This window comes from Camarhynchus parvulus, unplaced genomic scaffold, assembly GCF_901933205.1.
Source record: "Camarhynchus parvulus unplaced genomic scaffold, STF_HiC, whole genome shotgun sequence".
NCBI classification, from domain to species: domain Eukaryota; kingdom Metazoa; phylum Chordata; class Aves; order Passeriformes; family Thraupidae; genus Camarhynchus; species Camarhynchus parvulus.
Genome location: NW_022148104.1, coordinates 29256 through 44780, shown reverse-complemented (window position 1 = coordinate 44780; position 15525 = coordinate 29256). Strand labels below are relative to the sequence as shown.

The window sequence follows — 15525 nt, the reverse complement described above, 5'->3', positions numbered from 1 at the left end:
ATTTTGGGGTTCCTCAAGGTCCTTTTTGGAGTCCTGAAATTGTCCTCGGCGTCCTTTTTGGTGTCCCCAAGGTCTTTTTTGGGTTCTTCAAGGTCATTTTAAGGTCCCCAAAATTGTCCTCAAGGTTCTTTTTGGGTTCTTCAAGGTCATTTTGGGGTTCCTCAAGGTCATTTTTGGTGTCCTGAAATTGTCCTCGGCGTCCTTTTTGGTGTCCCCAAGGTTCTTTTTGGGTTCCTCAAGGTGACTTTTGGGTCCTCAATGTCCTTTTAGGGTTCCCAAAATTGTCCCCAAGGTTCTTTTTGGGTTCTTCACGGTCATTTTTGGTGTCCCCAAGGTCCTTTTTGGTGTCCTGAACTTGTCCTCAGGGTCCTTTTTGATGTCCCCAAGGTCCTTTTTGGGTTCTTCCAGGTCATTTTGGCGTCCCCAGGGTCCTTTCACCGCGACCCTTCCTCCTCCATGACGTCACTGCCTTCCTCCATGACGTCACCGCCCTGCTCCATGACGTCACCCTCCTCCTCCTCCTCCTCCTCGCTGTCCCCCCCGAGCTGCCCCACCCCCACCAGGGGGTCCCACTGCGCCCCTACGCTCAGCTCATCGTGGGCGTGGCCCAGCGCCCCGTGGGCGGGGCCGATCTCCTCCAGCAGCGCCCTGACCAGCGCCGCGGGCTCCGTGGCCGCTCTGGCGGCGCCGAGCAGCACGGGGGCTCCACGCTGAGGGCGCCGCCGCTGAGCACGGCGCGCCGCCCTGCGCGCCAGCGCTGCTGCTGCCCCAGCGCCGCCAGGCCCAGAGCGCGGCCGGCGGCCCCGCACGCCGCCGCCAGCCAGGCCTCGGCGACGGCACCAGGAAGCGCCCGCGCCAGCGCCAGCGCCAGCGCCCGCCGCGTGACATCGAGGGGCCGGAGAGGTGCGGGCAGCGCGCGCGGCGCAGCCGTGCAGGAAATGCAGCAGCAGCAGCAGCGCCGGGCGCTGGGCAGCGGCGCAAGCGTCACCTGCCGCTGGCGGCGCCAAGAAGGGGCCGCACAGCAGCGTGGACAGCACCGGGGACACGCGGGACAGAGCCCGGCGGGAGGCGGGCAGCGGCGGGGGCGCGTCGGGGACAAGGGACACGTCCCAGGGGGACAGCGAGTAGGGGCAGCCCGGGGACGCCTGGGGACACGGGCTTGGGGACATTTGGGGACAGGGGCTTGGGGACGTTTGGGACACCTGGGGACACGGGCTTGGGGACATTTGGGGACATTTGCTTGGGACGTTTGGGGGATTTGGGGACATTTGGGAACAGGGATTTGGGGACATTTGGGGACACGGGCTTGGGGACATTTGGGGACAGGGGCTTGGGGACGCCTGGGGACAGGGGCTTGGGGACGTTTGGGGACAGGGGCTTGGGGACATTTGGGACACCTGGGGACAGGGATTTGGGGACATTTGGGGACAGGGGCTTGGGGACATTTGGGGACAGGGATTTGGGGACATTTGGGGACACGGGCTTGGGGACGTTTGGGACACCTGGGGACAGGGATTTGGGGACATTTGGGGGGGATTTGGGGATGTTTGGGGGGCGCTTGGGGACACCTGGGGGGGGTTTGGGGACACCTGGGGACAGGGGCTTGGGGACATTTGGGGGGGATTTGGGGACATTTGGGACACTTGGGGACAAGGGTTTGGGGACACCTGGGGACAGGGGTTTGGTGGGTTTGGGGACATTTGGGGACAGGGATTTTGGGACATTGAGGAAGTTTGGGGACAGGGATTTGGGGGGTTTGGGGATGTTCGAGGGGGGTTTGGGGACATTTGGGGACATCCAGAAGGGTTTGAGGAGGTTTGGGGACAGGGATTGAGGGGATCTGGGGACATTTCCGGAGGATTTGGGGACATTCGGGGACGTTTGGAAGGGGGCGGGGACATTTGGGCAGCCTGGGCACGTTTGGGGGCTCTCGGGGCCCCACAGGTGTCCCCAAAGGTGTCCCCAAGTCCATTCTCAGTGTCCTCAGGTGTGTCCAGGTGGTCCCAGGTGTCCCCAGGTGAGTCCTGGATGTCCCCAAACCCATTCCTGATGTCCCCAGGTGTGTCCTGGCTGTCCCCAGGTGTGTCCTGGATGTCCCCAGGTGTGTCCTGGATGTCCCCAAAGGTGTCCTTGCTGTCCCCAGGTGTGTTCCAGGTGTCCCCAGGTGTGTCCCCAGGTGTGTTCCAGGTGTCCCCAGGTGTGTCCCGGCCGTCCCCAGGTCCATTCTCGGTGTCCCCATGGCCGTTCACCTGCAGGTCCAAAACAACTCAGGTGTGTCCCCAATGTCCCCTCACCTGCCCATCCCCCCCAGGTGTGTCCCCAATGTCCCCAAGGCCACACCTTGGCCATCTCCAGCTGTCCCCAGTGTCCCCAGGTGTGTCCCCAGCCCCCCAGGTGAGTTCCAGGTGTGTCCCCACTGTCCCCACGGGTGCCCCTCCCCCCTCCCCTGCCCCAGGTGTTTAACCCCTCCCCCTCCCCCGTTTCAGCCCCTCCCCCCTCCCCTGTTTTGGTCCCTCCCCTCTTTAACCTGCCCCAGGTGTTTTGGCCCCTCCCCCTCCCCTGTTTGTGCCCCTCCCCCTCACCTGCCCCGGGTGTTTTAGCCCCTCCCCCCTCCCCTGTTTTAGCCCCTCCCCTCCCATGTTTTAGCCCCTCCCCCTCCCCCGTTTTAGCCCCTCCCCCCCCCCCTGCCCCAGGTGTTTGTGCCCCTCCCCCTCACCTGCCCCAGGTGCTCCCTCCCCTCCCCCGTTTTAGCCCCTCCCCTCCCCTGGCCCAGGCGTTTGTGCCCCTCCCCTCAGCGCCAGGGCTGGGGAGGGGCGGCCCCGGGCGGCCCCCCCCCCCGGCCCCGCCCCCCCCTCGGGCGGCGCCCACGGCGGCTCCGAGCAGCAGCGGCAGCGCCCCTCCCCCCCCCCAGAGCAGCGGCCACAGCGGCGAGCCCGGCCTGGGGAGGGGGGGGGGGAGGGGCCAAGTCACGATATATCGCGATAGAGCCTGACTGCCCCTCCCCCCACCCTCAAAACACCTTTCAGTCCCCTCCCCCGCCCCCCCTGTCACGATAGATCGTGACTGCGCCCCTCCCCCACCCCAGAGCAGTGGCGAGCCCGGCCTGGGGGGAGGGGACACGTGACGATATATCGCGATAGGACACCATATATCGCGATAGGGGGGTGGGAGGGGCGGATTTGGGGGTTTGGGGAGGGGTTGGTGTCGCGATATGTCGCGATATGGGGGAAGGGGATGTCAGAAGGTTTCGGGGGTATTTAGAGGGGATTTTTGGGGGAATTTTGGGTATTTTTGGTGGGAATTTCGGAGACAATTTTGGGGGGATTTTGGGGTGGTTTTTGGGTATTTTTGGGGTGATTTTTGGGGTATTTAGAGGTGGATTTGGGGGGTTTGTAAGGTTTTTTTTGGCGAATTTTGGGGTATTTTTGGTGGGATTTTTGGAGGCAATTTTGGGGCGATTTCTGGGTATTTCGGGGCTATTTTTGGGCTGATTTTTGGAGTATTTTTTGGTGATTTTTGGCTATTTTTAAAGGCAATTTTGGGGCGATTCCTGAGTATTTTGGGGCAATTTCTGGGGTATTTTTGGGCTGATTTTTGGCGAATTTTGGAGCATGTTTTTTGGTGATTTTTGGCTATTTTTGGAGGCAATTTTGGAGCAATTTCCGGGTATTTTGGGGGGTATTTTTGGGCTGATTTTTGGCGATTTTTGGAGCGTGATTTTTGGCTATTTTTGGAGGCAATTTTGGGGCGATTTCCAGGTATTTCGGGGGGTATTTTTGGGCTGATTTTTGGAGTATTTTTTTTGTGATTTTTGGGCATTTTTTTTGTGATTTTTGGCTATTTTTGGAGGCAATTTTGGGGCGATTTCGGGGCTATTTTTGGGCTGATTTTTGGAGTATTTTTTTGGTGATTGTTGGCTACTTTTTTGGTGATGTTTGGGTATTTTTTTGGTGATTTTTGGCTATTCTTGGAGGCAGTTTTGGGGCGATTTCTGGGTATTCTGGGGGTATTTTTGGGCTGTTTTTTGGCGAATTTTGGAGTATTTTTTTGGTGATTGTTGGCTATTTTTTGGGTGATTTTTGGGTATTTTTTTGCGTGATTTTTGGCTATTTTTGGAGGCAGTTTTGGGGCGATTTCGGGGCTATTTTTGGGCTGATTTTTGGGGGTTTTTTTTGGGTGATTTTTGGCTCTTTTCGGAGGCGGTTTTTGGGCGGGCTCTCACCTGGCCAGCAGGGGCAGTGCAGTGGCGCACGCCAGCCGCGCGGGGGCGCTGCCGCAGCGCAGCCCGTGCGTCAGCACCCCCACGCCGAAGGGCGAGGCCGCCGTGGCCGCGAGGCTGCGCAGCAGCGCCTCACCTGGCGGGGGAGGGGAGGGCGATTTGGGGGTCAGAGCCACCCAAAATGTTCACCAGGTGATTTTTGGCCTTGGTGGAGGTGGGGGGTTACCCCAAACCCCCGAATAAAGAATGCTAAAACAATCTGCCTAAAGTCGGTGAGAATCGCTCGGAATTGGGGAAAAATCGGCCCCGAAAATCCAATTTTTCTGCTAATCCTTGATTTTCTCCCCAAAATCTCCTCGAATCTCCCCAAAATCCCCTGAAATCCCCCCCAAATCAGCTCCAATCCTCTCAGTCTTCCCAAAATCCTTCCCGAAATCCACCAGTCCCACCAAATCCCCCCATTTTCTCCAATCCCCCCAATTTCCCCCAAATCCCACCCCAAAATCCCTGAATTTTCCCCCAATTTCCCTTAAATCCCCCCCAAACCCCCCAATTTCCCCCAAAATACCCAAATTTCCCCCCAATTCCCCCCAAAATACCCAAATTTCCCCCCCATTTTCCCCAATTTCCCAGTTTTGCCCCCAACTCCCCCCAAACCCCCCAATTTTTCCCCCAAATTCCCCAATTTCCCCCTGATTCCCCCTGAATTCCCTTCCCCCCCCAATTTCCCCCCAATTCCCCACCAAATTCCCATTTTCACCCCAATTTCCCCCAAAATCCCTGAATTTTCCCCAAATTCCCCCCAAATTCCCTTAAATTCCCCCAATTTCCCATTTTTGCCCCCAATATCCCCCAAATCCACCCCCCAAATCCCCCAAATTCCCATTTTTTCCCCAAAATTTCCCCCGAATTTCCCCCCGATTCCTCCCAATTCCCCCAAACCCCCCAATTTCCCCCCCAATTTCTCCCCAAAATCCCCGAATTTCCCTCCAATTCCCCCCAAAATCCCATTTCCCGCCCCAAATTCCCCCAAAGTCTCCCCTCCCATCCCCAAATTTTCCCCCCAAAATTCCCCCCCCAACTCCCCAATTTCCCCCTCCCCAATTCCCCCCCAATTTCCCAATTTCCCCCCCAATATCCCCCAATTTCTCACCAGTTTCCCCCAAATTCCCATTTTTCCTCCCAATTTCCCCCCCAAAAATCTCTGAATTCCTCCCAATTCCCTCCAAATCCCCATTATTCCCCCCAGTTTCCCCCGATTCCCCCCAAATCCCCATTTTCCTCCCCCAAATTCCCATTTCCCCCCAATATCCCCCAAATCCACCCCCAAACCCCCTGAATTCCCCCCCAATTTCCCCCCAAATCCTGAATTTCCCCTCAAATCCCATTTTCCTCCCAATTTCCCCCCCCATTTCCCCCCAAAATCCCCAAATTTCCACCCCCACTTCCCCAAATCCCCATTTTCCCCCCAAATTTCCATTTCTGCCCCCAATTTCCCCCCCAAATCCCCCCATACCCCCCAATTTCCCCCAAATTTCCATTCCCCTCCCAATTCCTCCCAAATTCCTGAATTTTCTCCCGATTTCCCCAAACCCCCAATTTCTCCCCAAATCCCCCCAAATCCCCATTTCCCCCCCCAAATCCCCATTCCTCCCCCCAATTTCCCCCCCAATTCCCCCCCAAATCCCCAAATTTCCCCCCAATTTCCCATTTTCCCCAAAATCCCCCAAATCCACCCCCAAACGCCCTGAATTCCCCCCCAAATCCCCATTTTTTCCCCAATTTCCCCAAAATCCCGTTTTTTTGCCCCCAGACTCACCCAGCTCCCGCAGCCTCTCCCTCCTCTCCGCTCGGGCCCATTGGGGGCGGGGGTCTCTCCCTTCCCCCGCCGCCCCCCTGCCCCATTTCTGGGGGGGCACCCCCAGCACCAGCCGGGCGTGGATGAGCGAGGGGACGAAGCCGCGAACCAGAGGCCCCAGAAATTGGGGGTTTTGCACCAGAAGCTGCAGCAGGCGGGGGGCGCGGGGGGAGGGGCGCGGGGCCCCCCCCAGGTAGGCCAGGAGGGCGGAGACCAGGGTGGGGAAGGGGAGGGCGGGGGAGGGGCGGGGGGGCGTGGCCAGGCGCTCGAGCAGCAGCAGCGCGGGCGCCTCGCGGCTGCGCGGGTCCAGCGCGGGGATGGGGGGCAGGGCCAGCGAGCGCAGCGAGGGGGGGAGGGGCGGCTTGCGTTTGGGGGGGGGGGGGGGGAGGGGGGGGGGGAGGGGGGGGGGTGGTGCCCAGCCAGGTCCTGGAATGGAATGGGGGGAAAGGGTTAAAAGGTGAGAACGCATAAAATTGTCTGAAGTGATCACAAAAAAATTCCCCAAAAAATTTCCTTAAATGACCCAAAATAACCCCAAAAATTCCCTTAAATAACCCCAAAAATTCCCTTAAATGAGCCCAAAATAACCCCAAAAATTCCCCTTAAATGACCCCCAAAAATTTCCTTAAATGACCCCAAAAAATCCCTTAAATAACCCAAAATAACCCCAAAAATTCCCCTTAAATGAGCCCAAAATAACCCAAAAAATTCCCTTAAATAACCCCAAAATAACCCCAAAAATTCCCCTTAAATGACCCCCAAAAATTCCCTTAAATAACCCCAAAAATTCCCTTAAATAACCCAAAATAACCCCAAAAATTCCCCTTAAATGACCCCCAAAAATTCCCTTAAATAACCCCAAAAATTCCTTTAAATGAGCCCAAAATAACCCAAAACATTCCCTTAAATAACCAAAAAAAGCCCCAAAAATTCCCTTAAATAACCAAAAAAAGCCCCAAAAAATCCCCTTAAATGACCCCAAAATAACCCCAAAAAATTCCCTTAAATAACCCCAAAAACTCCCCTAAATAACCCCAAAAATTCCCTTAAATAACCCCAAAAATTCCCTTAAATAACCCCAAAAATCCCCTTAAATGACCCCAAAATAACCCCAAAAAATTCCCTTAAATAACCAAAAAAATCCTCTTAAATAAACCATAAAAAAGCCAAAAAAAGTTCCCTTAAATAACCCCAAAATTACCCCAAAAATCTCCTTAAATAACCCCAAAACTTCTCCTAAAACCCCAAAAATCCCTTGAAAAAAACCCCAAATCCCCCCAAAATCCTCTCCAATCCCCTGAATCCCCCTCCCCAATATCCCAAATGCCCCAAAATCCCCTTGAGACCCCTCCCCAATATGTCAAACCCCCTGAATCCCCCTCCCCAATATCCCAAATCCCCCCAAAATTGACCCCAAATTCCCTCCAAGCCCCCTCCCCACTCACCTGAGCCCCCTCCCCGGGCGCCCCCAGCCCCAATTCCCGAGGCCAATCCGCCGACGCCGCCTCCTCTTCCTCCCTCTCCTCCTCCTCCTCCTGAGCCCCCTCCCCAATATCCCAAACTCCCCAAAATCCCCCCAAAAAGTCCTGAATCCCCCTCCCCAATATCCCAAATCCCCCCAAAAATCCCCTCAAATCCCCCCAAAGCCCCTTGAGACCCCTCCCCAATATCCCAAATACCCCTAAAACTCACCCAAGACCCCTCCCCAATATCCCAAATCCCCAAAAATCCCCTTGAGACCGCTCCCCAATATCTCAACCCCCTCACACCCACCCCCCAAAATGACCCCAAATTCCCACCAAACCCCCTCCCCAATACCCGAAACCCCCTCCCCAATACGCGAATCCCCCTCCCCACTCACCTGAGCCCCCTCCAGCTCCCCGCCGCCGCCACCTCCTCTTCCTCCCTCTCCTCCTCCTCCTCCTGAGCCCCCTCCCCAATATCCCAAATCCCCCAAAAATCCCTTCAAATCCCCCCAAACCCCCTTGAGACCCCTCCCCAATACGCGAACCCCCCTCCCCACTCACCTGAGCCCCCTCCAGCTCCCCGCCGCCGCCTCCCCGGGCGCCCCCGGCCCCAATTCCCGAGGCCAATCCGCCGAGGCCGCCTCCTCTTCCTCCCTCTCCTCCTCCTCCTCCTCCTCCTCCTCCTGCTGCTCGTGCTGCTCCCGCTGCCGGCCGCGCTCCGGGGCGCGCTCTCGGCGCAGCGCCCGCGCCAGCAGCGGCACCAGGCCGCGCGCCTCGAGCGCGCGCAGCGCGGGCGGGTCCCAGGCGAAGGCGCTGAGCGCCAGCAGCGCGCGGCGGTGCCAGCGCGCGGCGCGCGGCTCGCGCAGCAGCGCCACGAGCGCGCCCAGGCCCCCCGAGCGGCGCACGCGCGCCCGCGACACCGCCTCGCGGCACAGCAGGCACAGCGCGCGCACCCCGGCCTCGAACTGCGGGGAGCACAGGGCGCTGGGGACCCCCGACCCGACTTGGGAACCCCCCGCCTCGAACTGCGGGGAGCACAGGGGGCTGGGGACCCCCGACCCGAATTGGGGAGAGGAGAGGGGATGGGAGACCCCCGACCCGAATTGGGAACCCCCAAATTGGGAACCCCCAGACTCGAACTGCGGGGAGCACAGGGGGCTGGGGACCCCCGACCCAAATTGGGAACCCCCAGACCCGAATTGGGGAGAGGAGAGGGGGCTGGGGACCCCCGACCCGGATTGGGGAGAGGAGAGGGGATGGGAGACCCCAGACCCGAATTGGGAACCCCCAAATTGGGGACCCCCAGACTCGAATTGGGGCGAGGAGAGGGGGCTGGGGACCCCAGACCCAGATTGGGAACCCCCAGACCCAAATTGGGGACAGCCAGAGTCAAATTGAGAACCCCCAGACTCAAATTGGGGGGAGCAGAGGGGGCTGGGGACCCCAGACCCAAATTGGGGGGAGGAGAGGGAGGGGAAGACCCCAGACTCGAATTGGGGAGAGCAGAGGGAATGGGAGACCCCAGACTCAAATTGGGGAGAGGAGAGGGAGGATTGGGGACCCCCAGACTCAAATTGGGAACCCCCAGACTCAAACTGGGGCGAGGAGAGGGGATGGGAGACCCCAGACCCAAATTGGGACGAGGAGAGGGGATGGGAAAGCCCTGATGAGAATTGGGGGGAGTGGGAGACCCCAGACTCAAACTGGGGACTCCCGGACCTGAATTTGGGATTTGCACCTGATTTGGGACCCCCAGACTTGAACTGGGAACCCCCAGACCCAAATTTGGCATTTTCATTTAATTTGACACCCCCAGACCCAAATTTGGGATCTTTGGTCCTGGATTTGGGACCCCCAGACTCAAATTCGGGCCCCCCATTGAAATGGGGACCCCCCCCCAATTTGGGACCCCCGTTCATTTGGGGACCAGCCCCCCCAAACTGGGGGAGTTGGGGGCGACCCCCACCCAAATTGGGACCCCCACAATTAACCTGGGGACCCCCACCCTTCATTTGAGACCCCTCACCCAATTTGGGACCTCCCACGGATTTGGGACCCCCACCCGATTTAGGATCCCCACTCCCAAATTTGGGACCCCCACCCAATTTAGAATCATTCCCGAATTTGTGACTCCCACCCCTAAATTCGGGACCCTCCCCCAATTCAGGCTCACCCCCAAATTCGCGCCCCTCACCCCCAAATTTGGGACCCCCACCTAATTCAGAATCACTCCCAAATCTGTGACTCCCACCCCCAAACTCGTGACCCCCACCCAATTTACGATCACCCCCAAATTCGTGCCCCTCACCCCCAAATTTGTGACTCCCTCCCCCAAATTTAGGACCCTCACCCCCAAATTTGTGACCCCCACTCAATTTACGATCAGCCCCAAATTCGTGCCCCTCACCCCCAAATTTGGGACCCTCACCCAATTCAGGCTCCCCCCCAAATTTGTGACTCCCACCCCCAAATTCATACCCCTCACCCCCAAATTCACACCCCTCACCCCCAAATTCATACCCCTCACCCCCAAACTTGTGACCCTCACCCAATTCAGAATCACCCCCAAATTTGTGACTCCCACCCCCAAATTTAGGACCCTCACCCCCAAATTTGGGACCCCCACCCAATTTACGATCAGCCCCAAATTCATACCCCTCACCCCCAAATTTGTGACCCCTACTGAATTTACGATCACCCCCAAATTCACACCCCTCACCCCCAAATTCCCACCCCTCACCCCCACATTCCCACCCGTCACCCCCAAACCTGTGCCCCCCCCCCAATTTACGATCACCCCCACACTCCCCCCCCTCGGCCCCGTCCCCCTGCCCCTTTTCCATGCCCAGCCCCCTCCTCACGGGCCACGGCGCCTCCACGGGCGGCGGCTCGACGGCCGCAGGCGATCCGCGATCAGCGCAGAGCGCGGCCAGCGCCCAGCGGGCCCAGCGCGTCCGTGGCGAGCAGCAGCGTCAGCGCGCCAGCGGCCAGCGCTCGGCTCGCGGCCGCCACGGGCGGGGCACGGCGGCAGCAGCGCCGCCAGCGCCAGCCCAGCGCGGGCCCGCGGCGTCGCCGGGCTCAGCGCGGCCAGCGGCGCCCAGCAGCATGCGCTTGCGGGTGGGCAGCGCGCCTCCTGGGAGGGGGCCTGGGGCCCGGGGCCTGGGGTCCTGGGGGAGCGGGTTTGGGGGTCCCGGGGCGCCCAGGGTCATGGGGCCGGATTTGGGGGGTCTCATAGGGGTTTGGGGGTCATGGGGGAGGGTTTGGGGTGCTGGGGGCCTTTGGGGTGCTGGGGAGGGGGTTTGGGGGGGTCTCATAGGGGTTTGGGGGTCATGGGGAGCAGATTTGGGGGGGTCCATATAGGGTTTGGGGGTCATGGGGAGCAGATTTGGGGGGTCTCATAGGGGTTTGGGGGTCATGGGGAGTGGGTTTGGGGTGCTGGGGAGTGGGTTTGGGGGGGGTCTCATAGGGGTTTGGGGGTCATGGGGAGCGGGTTTGGGGGGTCCCGGGGAGTTGGGGGTCATGGGGAGCGGATTTGGGGTGCTGGGGAGCAGGTTTGGGGTGCTGGGGAGCAGATTTGGGGGGTCTCATAGGGGTTTGGGGGTCATGGGAAGGGGGTTTGGGGTGCTGGGGAGTGGGTTTGGGGGGTCTCATAGGGGTTTGGGGGTCATGGGGAGCAGGTTTGGGGGGTCTCAGGGGGGTTTGGAGGTCATGGGGAGCGGGTTTGGGGGGTCCCGGGGGGGTTTGGAGGTCCTTTGGGGTGCAGTTTTGGGGGGTCCCGGGGTCTCATGGGGGGGGTGCTGGGGAGCAGTTTTGGGGGTCCCAGGGGAGTTTGGGGTCATGGGGAGCAGTTTTGGGGGTCCTGGGGGCTTTGGGGGTCCTGGGGAGCAGTTTTGGGGGGTCTCAGAGGGGTTTGGGGGTGCTGGGGAGCAGTTTTGGGGGGTCCCGGGGTTTGGGGGTCCTGGGTGTTTGGGGGTTTTGGGGGTCCCGGGGGGGTTTGGGGGTTGGGGGGGGGAGAGCAGTTTTGGGGGTCTCGGGGCAGTTTGGGGGTCCTGGGGAGCAGTTTTGGGGGGTCCCGGGGGGGTTTGGGGGTGCTGGGGAGCAGGTTTGGGGGTCCCAGGGGTGTTTGGAGGTCATGGGGAGCAGTTTTGGGGGTCCCGGGGGGTTTGGGGGTCCTGGGGAGCAGTTTTGGGGGGTCCCAGAGGGGTTTGGGGGTGCTGGGGAGCAGTTTTGGGGGGTCCCGGGGCAGTTTGGGGGTCCTGGGGAGCAGTTTTGGGGGGTCCCGGGGTTTGGGGGCCCTGGGGAGCAGTTTTGGGGGGTCCCGGGCCTGGTGAGCAGTTTTGGGGGTCCCTGGGGTCATGAGGAGCAGTTTTGGGGGTCTCAGGGGTGTTTGGAGGTCCTTGGGAGCAGTTTTGGGGGGTCCCGGGGCGGTTTGGGGGTCATGGGGAGCAGTTTTGGGGGGTCCCAGGGCAGTTTGGGGGTGCTGGGGATCAGTTTTGGGGGGTCCCGGGGGTTTGGAGGTCATGAGGAGCAGTTTTGGGGGGTCTCAGGGGTGTTTGGGGGTCTGGGGAGCAGTTTTGGGGGGTCCCGGGGCGGTTTGGGGGGTGCCGAGGATGCGTAGGGCGCGGGCGGCGCTCAGGAGGCAGCCGGGGGTGCTGCAGGTGGCGGTGAGGGTGATGAGGAGGGGAGCGGCACCTGAGGGGTTAAATTGGGGAAGGGGTTAGGGGGGCAAAATGGCCCGAACTGGGATGAAATTGCACCCCGGAATTCATAGAAATCGCCCCCAAAATTCCCTCAAAATAATCCAAAAATCCCCCCCAAAACTTCCCCAAATTGCCCCCAAAATCCCCTCAAATTGCCCCCAAAAATTCATCCAAATCGCCCCCAAAATTCCCTCAAAATCATCCAAATTGCCCCCAAAAATTCCCAAAATTGCCCCCAAAATTCACCCAAATTGCCCCCGAAATTCCCAAATTCCCCCAAAAATCCCCCAGTAAATCCCCCAAAAACTCCCCCAAAAATGCCCCAAAAAAACCTGAAATTAAAAAAAAAAAAAAAAATCCCCAAACTCCCCCCAAAAATCCCCAAATTTCCCTCAGAAATCCCCCAAGAAATCCCCAATTTTTCCCCAAAAATCCCTTTAATTCCCCCAAAAACCCCAAATTTTCCCCCCAAAACCCCGCTAAATTTTCCCCCCCCAAAAAAATTCCTAAAATTCCCCCCAAAAATCCCCTGGTAAATCCCCAAAAACCCCTGAAATTCCAAAAGAAATCCCCAAACTCCGCCAAAAAAATCCCCCAAATTCCCCCCAAAATCCCCCAAGAAATCCCCAATTTTTCCCCCAAAAATCCCCGAATTTTCCCGAATTTTCCCCAAACGCTGCTCACCGGCCTCCAGCACGTCCCGGGCGCCGTCGGGCTCCAGGGCCAGGTTGGCCAAGGTCCGGGCCACGCGGTTCCCGACGCTCTCGGGGACACCGGGCACCGACAGCAGCGACACTGCGGCCAAAGCACACACCCGGCACTTTTCTATTTTTTTCCCTCGGTCCCAATGTTTTTTTTTCACATTCCCGATATTTTCCCACATTCCCAACACTTTCCCCCCCTCACTCCGGACGCCTTTTTTTTGTCATTCCTGACACTTTTTCCCCCTTATTTCTGATTTTTTTTTCCACGTTCCCGGCACTTTTCCCCTCACACCCGGCACTTTGCCTTTTTGCCCTCACACCTGAGACTTTTCTCTCATTCCCGGTATTTTCTCCTCATTTCTGACACTTTTCCCCTCACACCCAACAGATTTCTCAACATTTCCAACACTTTTCTCCTCATTCCCGGTATTTTCTTCACATTTCTGGCACTTTTCTCCTCATTCTCGGTACTTTTTCCCTCACACCAGACCCGTCTCCTCTCACCCCGGCCCTTTCCCCCTCACACCGGGCACTTTTCTCCACATTCCCGGCACATTTTTCCTCACATCGGACACTTTTCCCCACATTTCCGACACTTTTCCCCACACTTTTTCCTCACACCCAATCCCTCACATTCTCTCACACCCGGGCCCTTTCCCCACACACTTCCATTCCTGGTACATTTTTGCCTCCTATTATTTTCACCCAATATTTTTTTCCCTTCACATTCTTTTTCTCTTCCCGGTACACCCCGGGCCCCTCACACCCAATATTTTTTCCCTCACATTCTCTCACCCCGGGCCCTTTCCCCCTCACACCGGACACTTCACATTCCTGGTACATTTTTGCCTCATTCCCGATATTATTTTCACATTCCTAGTACTTTTCTCCTCATTCCGGGCACTTTTTTCCTCACACCGGACATTTTTCTCCACATTCCCGGTACTTTTCCCCACATTCCCGGTACTTTTCCCCTCACACCCAACACTTTTTCCCTCACATTCTCTCACCCCGGCCCTTTCCCCCTCACACCGGACGCTCCACATTCCCGGCACTTTTTCCCCTCATACCGGACACTTTTCTCCACATTTCCGACACTTTTCTCCACATTCCCGGTACATTTTTCCCTTATTCCCGATATCATTTTCATATTCCTAGCACCTTTCTCCTCATTTCCGGTACTTTTCCCCTCACCTCTGACACAATTTCCCTCACATTCGGTACACATTCTTTAGTTTTCTCTCCTTTTCCCCATTATTTTCCCTCACACCGGACACTTTCCTCCTAATTTCCGACACTTTTCCCCTCACACTCGACACTTCCTCCACATTTCCAACACTTTTCTCCACATTCCCGGCCTTTTTTCCCCTCATTCCCGGCTCTTTTCCCTTCATACCCGGCATTTCCACTCACTCAGGACACTTTTTTCCTCATTCCCAACACTTTTTTCTCATTCCCGACACTTTTCCTCAAATTCCCGGTACTTTTTTCCACATTCCCGGTACTTTTTCCCTCACACACGACACTTTTCCCCTCACACCTGACCCTTTTCCCCACATTCCCGGCACTTTTCCCCTCACACCCGACGACACTTTTTCCCTCACACCTGACACTTCTTCTTCATACCCAACACTTTTTTTCCACATTCCCTGTCCTTTTTTCCACATTCCCGGCACTTTTCCCCTCATTCCCAGTACTTTTTTCCTCACACTGGCCCCTTTTCCCTACATTCCCTGCACTTTTCTCCACATTCCCGGTACTTTTTTCCACATTCCCGGTACTTTTCCCCTCACATTGCACACTTTTCCCCTCACACCGCACTCTTTTCCCCTCACACCTCACACTTTTCCCCTCGCCCCCAGCCCCTTTTCCCCCTCACTCACCCAGCCGCGGCACCCCTCCGAGGCTCCTGGTCTGCCGCCGGCAGCCGGGCTCGGTGCAGCAGTTCCCGAGCACGCTCAGCGCCAGCTCCAGCACCCTCCGGGGCCTCTCGGGCCCCACCAGCTCCAGCAGCGGCCCGAGCCCCCCTCGCTCCCGGAACCGCGCGGGGCCCCCGGCCCGCCGCGTGTGCCGGGCCCGCAGCGCCAGCAGCGCCCGCGACAGCGACGGCTCGGCCGCGGCCCGCACGGCCTCCACGCACCAGCCCAGGGACTCGGACATGGTGGGGGAGAAATGGGGGAAAAACGGGAGAAAACGGGAAAAAAAACTAGAGCGGGGGGAGAGGGGAACGGTGAGGGGCGGAACGGGCGGAAAGGGAGAGCGGGAAGGGGGGAACGGCGGGGAGGGGGCACAGAGAGAGCGGGGGAAGGGAGAGGGGGAGGGACGCGGCGCGCGCGGGGTGATGGGAGAGGGGCGGGGCTTGAAGGTGATTGGCGGGTGGTGCGTGAGGGAAAGGGTGATTGACAGGGCTGTGACAGATTGATTGACTGATTGATTGGAAAGGGGCGTGGCAACCTATGATTGACAGGAGAGATACCCTTGAGTGATTGACAGGACTGTGGGTGATTGATTGGTTGATTAAAGACGGGTGTGGCGATGAGTGATTGGTTAGGCAATGATTAATCGATTGATAATTGGA

The 15525-nt window shown here is 58.2% G+C and overlaps 1 protein-coding gene across 1 annotated transcript; it reads right to left on the bottom strand.

Moving 5' to 3' along the window:
- Positions 1–434: 434 nt before the first annotated feature.
- Positions 435–15199, bottom strand: ARMC5 (armadillo repeat containing 5). Its single transcript, XM_030969753.1, has 8 exons — positions 14831–15199; positions 12928–13038; positions 12105–12235; positions 8269–8568; positions 6039–6438; positions 4223–4355; positions 2842–2938; positions 435–1145 (listed from the first exon to the last, which is right to left on the bottom strand). The coding sequence occupies exons 1-8, from the start codon at positions 15105–15107 to the stop codon at positions 435–437; spliced, it is 2160 nt and encodes a 719-aa protein (XP_030825613.1). The 5' UTR covers positions 15108–15199.
- Positions 15200–15525: the final 326 nt, after the last annotated feature.